The sequence below is a fragment of the Salpingoeca rosetta genome (assembly GCF_000188695.1).
Source record: "Salpingoeca rosetta unplaced genomic scaffold supercont1.26, whole genome shotgun sequence".
NCBI lineage: Eukaryota > Choanoflagellata > Craspedida > Salpingoecidae > Salpingoeca > Salpingoeca rosetta.
The window spans coordinates 308361-313360 of record NW_004754908.1 but is presented as its reverse complement, the minus strand read 5'-3'; the positions used below and the strand labels follow the sequence as shown (position 1 = coordinate 313360).

The 5000-nt window shown below is 57.8% G+C and overlaps 1 protein-coding gene across 1 annotated transcript in view; it reads left to right on the top strand.

The window, feature by feature from the left end:
* The first annotated feature begins 685 nt into the window (after positions 1-685).
* The window catches only part of PTSG_09542 (uncharacterized protein), an 8188-nt gene continuing 3873 nt past the window's right edge, over positions 686-5000 (top strand). Inside the window, exons 1-5 of the mRNA XM_004989914.1 lie at positions 686-1140; positions 1255-1318; positions 1631-1737; positions 1887-1989; positions 2391-4796. Coding sequence (XP_004989971.1) covers positions 920-1140; positions 1255-1318; positions 1631-1737; positions 1887-1989; positions 2391-4796 — 2901 coding nt within the window. The 5' untranslated portion in view covers positions 686-919. The remainder of the gene's footprint in view (positions 1141-1254; positions 1319-1630; positions 1738-1886; positions 1990-2390; positions 4797-5000) is intronic.

Genomic DNA, 5000 nt, shown 5'->3' with positions numbered 1-5000 from the left:
CTTCCACTCTCCTCGCGTTCTTGTATGTTGTGCCCTTCAGGCGCGGCTGACGTTCCTCACGCTGGGCCAGGAGGTGCCCCTGCGGTTGGCACAAGGAGGCCGCCTTGTCTTCTCAAACCAAGCGCGCTCCCAGCCATGCCCAGTCATCGATTCTCTCGAAGCATTCGACCTCACAGCCACGTCCTTCCAGACCAACTGGACCCCAAGCAACCAAGGGACCCTGCACATCAATGGCAACAAGACAGGCGTCCCTGTCAACGGCACAGAGTGGATTGGCCATGTGGAGCTCACAAACAGCCCCACCACCGAGTTTGAGCTGCAGGTGGAGAACGGCGTTGGTGACGATCGCGTCGTCGCCCGCAAGACAACTGTCGTCGAGCGTGAAGCCCCAGGTGCGCTTCCTCTCCCTCTCACCTTCTCGCACGCTTGCTCGCCCGCTATGAGTAGCTAGCTGTTGAGTGTTTTGTGGTGGCATTGCTGGTGGTGATGGTGGCTGAGGTTCATCTGACGTGAATGCAAAAGCTTGGAAGAGGGAGAGAAGGGAAGTCAAGAGAGCAACGTTGGAAGAAGATGAAAAAGGCGCGCGGGACGTTCTCCGCTCAGACGCTCGGTTGCTTTCTTAACGCTTATCGCCACAGCGACTCCTCCCCCCCCCCAACTCAGTCCAAAGTTTCCCTTTGTCCTGTTTGCTTGCTTGCTTGCTTCTTGCTTGTTCTCCAAACCCACAGTTGTGTGGGCAGAGCGTGTGGACGGCTTGTGGGCAGATGACACAAAATGGCTCGGCGACAAGGCACCCTGTGCGGACCAGCACGCTCGCACGACCTTCTTCGATAATGGCCCTGACTACGACATCCTCCTGGACCAGCACACGGCCGTGAAGAGCTTTGTGTGGCAGCAAGGCGCCACGCTCCGCATCGCCATGGGCACAGCGTTTGTGTTCACGCGAAACGCATCCGCATCGAGCTTTGTCAACATCACCAACACCGGCACGGACTGCACGGAGCGCTTTGCCACAACCACACCCGCACCGACAACCACTTACGTCGACCCACCGGTCGTGGACACGTATTGTGACGCATGCCACCTTGTGGACTCAGAGGAGCCTGTCCCAAATCTTGACGTCTCTCTTCAGCCCAACGCGTGAGTGCTCGCGCAGCTTTGCACCGTGTGAGGCGAGACTCGTTTGTATGTTTGTTCACATATGTTGACGTGGTTGTTGTGTATGGGATTGCTATGTCTGCTGCTTGGTTGCAGAGGGGACACGAGCACGTTTGATGAGCAGTCAGGCGTTTGGAGCATTTCAAGCTCCGTGTCCATGGTATGTGCAACATCACACACACACACACACACACACACACACACACACACACACACACACATGCACACGCACACACACGTACGCACACACACATGCACACGCACATGCACACACACACACACACACACACACACACACACACACACACACACACACACACACACACACACACACACACACACACACGCGCGCGCGCGCGCGCACGCTGTGCGATTCACCTTCGCTTTCCCCCACTCCACCATCATCCCAAGTGCAGCCTCCGGTTGCCTCTCACTCGATCGTGTCATCACTTCTCTCTGCATCACACCGTAGGTTACGATTCAGCCTGTATCACAAGACTTTGTTGTTGTGCGATACCGGCTGACATTCCCAGAAGGCTGCTGCACCGCCACTCGTGCAAGCATCGAGCTTCGTGCACAGTGAGTTCCGTCGTGTCAATTGTGATCACGATGAGCGTTGTGGCAATTCACCCATATGCACAGTTGCTCGCTTGCATAAGTGAGCAGCAACATTCACATCTCCACCTGTTGTGTTCTGTGCACGTGACTGTGTGACTCGCTATCCTCAGGGCAAACAATCAAGGCCCCTTTGTGCTCTTGCACAGCGCTACCGACATTGCAATCGCCCCAAACACCACCTTTGAGCTTCCCGCATGCTCTTCTCCACTGCAGGTGTGCACACATGCTCTGCGTGTTCTGAATATGCGCGTGCGTGTGAGCGACCTCCAGATGGCTGGAGGACAGCAGTGAAGGGGAGCGGAGGAGGAGGAGGAGGAGGAGGAGGAGGAGGAGGAGGAGGAGGAGGAGGAGGAGCTTGTTTGCACCAGAAGACACACAGACACATGCACACACACACGCACACACACATGCGCGCACACACACACATGCGCGCACACACACACATGCACACACACATGCGCACACACACATGCGCACGCACACATGCGCACGCACACATGCGCACACACTTATGTATACACGTGAATCAATGTTTTGATGTCGTGCCCTGCGCCCCAATCACTCCCATTGGTCTGCCCTCACTGTCGCTTTCTCTCGCCAACCCCAAATACCAGGCCTTCACGTCATACGTGCTGCATGTCCGACCAGAGGAGCCGGGAACACTCGCCGTCAGCGATATCGGCCTCATTCGCCAAAAGTGCGCCATTTCCGATGGCGCAAGCTTCCATGGTGTGGTGCCGCATCACTTGACTGCGAACGGGGATGTGACCATCTACAGCAACAACATCACGCAGTTTCACGACACCCTGAGCGCGCAGGGCATCCTCACCACCCCAACCGTGACGCTGTTGAGTGCGACAAGCGGCAGCTTCACCATCCGTGTGGAAGGATACATGGGTGACGACGCCATCAGCCTCTTCCTCAACTCCTCCCAATCGCTGGCGCCACCCATTTCTCTTCTGCACGCGATCAACACCGGTACCGCTTCCGCCACACTGTCTGGCCGCGAACCGGGCACGCTTGGCCCGCTCGGCTACGGCGTCGTATACGGAAACATCCCGCATGCTGGAGACTCCATGGCTTACTCCCTCATCTTCACCAAGTCCAGCCCACCGTTTGGCCAGCCCCCAACGAAGTATGAGGCGAAGATTCAATCACAGAGTGGCTCGAACCTCGATTTCCAGCTGCCAGCCAACATCCCGCCTGGAGCATACGATGTGACCGTGTCAACAATCATTGGCGAGCCAACAACCGCGCTCGATTTGTTCACCGTCATCCAGGGACCCCATATTACGTTTATTGAGCCGCCCCAAGCGCGGCCTGGCGACCTCATCACCATCACCGGGAAACGGCTGGCTGAAGTGTCCCCATCCGTCTTCTACGGGCCCTCCCACATATTTCCGCTCTTTGCCAACGCAACGTACATTCTGGCACGCCTGCCCTCGGATCCATCCTCAACGCTCGAGAGACTGCGAGTTGCGACGATCATCGGGCAGGTCATATCCGACCCTTACCCGCTACTGGTTGTCACGCAGATCACGCCGAGCGCGCCAGTTCCAGGGCAGCAGGCGCACATCTACATCTCCAACCTGGCGTCCCAGCCGGAATTCGTCGTCTCGCAAGTCTTCGTTGGCAATGTGCCAGCCTCCATCGTGGGTATTGAGAGCGGCGCTGTCGTCATCAACATGCCACCCGTGCACCTGAACAGCACTGATGTGCGCGTTGTACTGTACGATGATCGAGAGCTGTCCGCATTGCTCGGCGTGGGCGTCCTCTTCCACACCATAGCGCCAAATGTTGGTGTGCCTGACATGACAATCACGATTCGAGGCAGCTTCTACGCGCCCAACATCACCGCAGCATCCCTTGCTGGTATCCCCGTCGATGCTTTGACGCCGATCACTTCCAGTTCCATCGTTGTTGTGCCTGCTGGGTACGGAAGAACGCCGCCGCCATTACGCACCGTCTCCGTCACACTGAACCAGGAGGTGCTGGAGCTGCCGCAGTTCTCGTTCACGTATGCGACCCCGGTCATCACCGCCATCTCCGCCCCAGTCACGTGGACAGGGCACATCCTGAGCCTCTACGGTATGGACCTTATCGCTCCCTCAGAGCCGTCATCGATCCACTACACTATCCTGCTTGATGGCGTGCAACTCGTCACGCTGGCCCTGTCCAGCACAGAGATTGTCGTGCAAGTGCCGTCAGGCGTCATGCCGTACCCAGAACCGAAGCAGCTGGATCTGTTCTGGAACATGGCACATGCTGCTGAGTTTTCTGAGGGCCCCGAAGTTTTACAGGCGCCAAAGGTAACCGGCATCACGCCCAGCACCGCCCTGCCGTCGCAGGTGGTGGTGCTGCTTGCAGAAGACATCCCGCTCGGGTACGGGTTCCAGGGCGCAGTGTACATTGCCGGCACGCAGGCAGTTGTCCTGGACATCACAACCACCAACATCACCGCCATTGTGCCGCCCACGGCCCGCTCAACAGACAACGCCGACGGCAGCGGGGCAGTGGACCTGGAGGTGTACGTCGACAACTCGCCCGTGCAGGTGCAGGGCAGCGCAGCGCTGTCGCTGTACGCGCCCGTGCAGATCACGGAGGTGACGCCGATAACGGTGTCTGAGGGCGTGCGTGTGACGCTGACTGGCCAGTCGTTTGTGGCTGGGGGCGTGGACGCGACGTCTGTGACGGTGGACGGGGTGGATGCTGTTGTGGAGAGCGTGACGGAGACGGCGATTGTGCTGCGCATGCCTGCGCTGGCGAGCCGGGTGGGAACGCGGGCGGACGTTGTGTTCTCTGTGCGGGCGACGGCGCTGTATGGGTCGCCGAGAGTGCAGGTGACGCGGTCTGTGCGCGTGATTTCATCTGGCGGCATCACGGAGGTTGTGCCAGCCAAGTGGAAGGCCGGGGATGTGGTGCGGATCTCGGCGCAGCGGGGCACGGCACTGAGCACGCTGGTTGACATTGGGGCGTCTGTTGTGTCGCGGGTGTTGTTTGGGGAGACTGAGCTGCCAGTGGTGAGGGTTGGGAACGGGGCCATTGTTGTGCAGCCTGGGACGGCTGGGAACGCGCTTGCTGCTGGGGACCCGCTTGCGATTGAGCTATATATACGGGGCTATAGATATATATATATATATATATATGCCGATGTATAGCGATATATATAGATCTATATACATATATATATGTATATATCTATATATATATATATATCTATATAT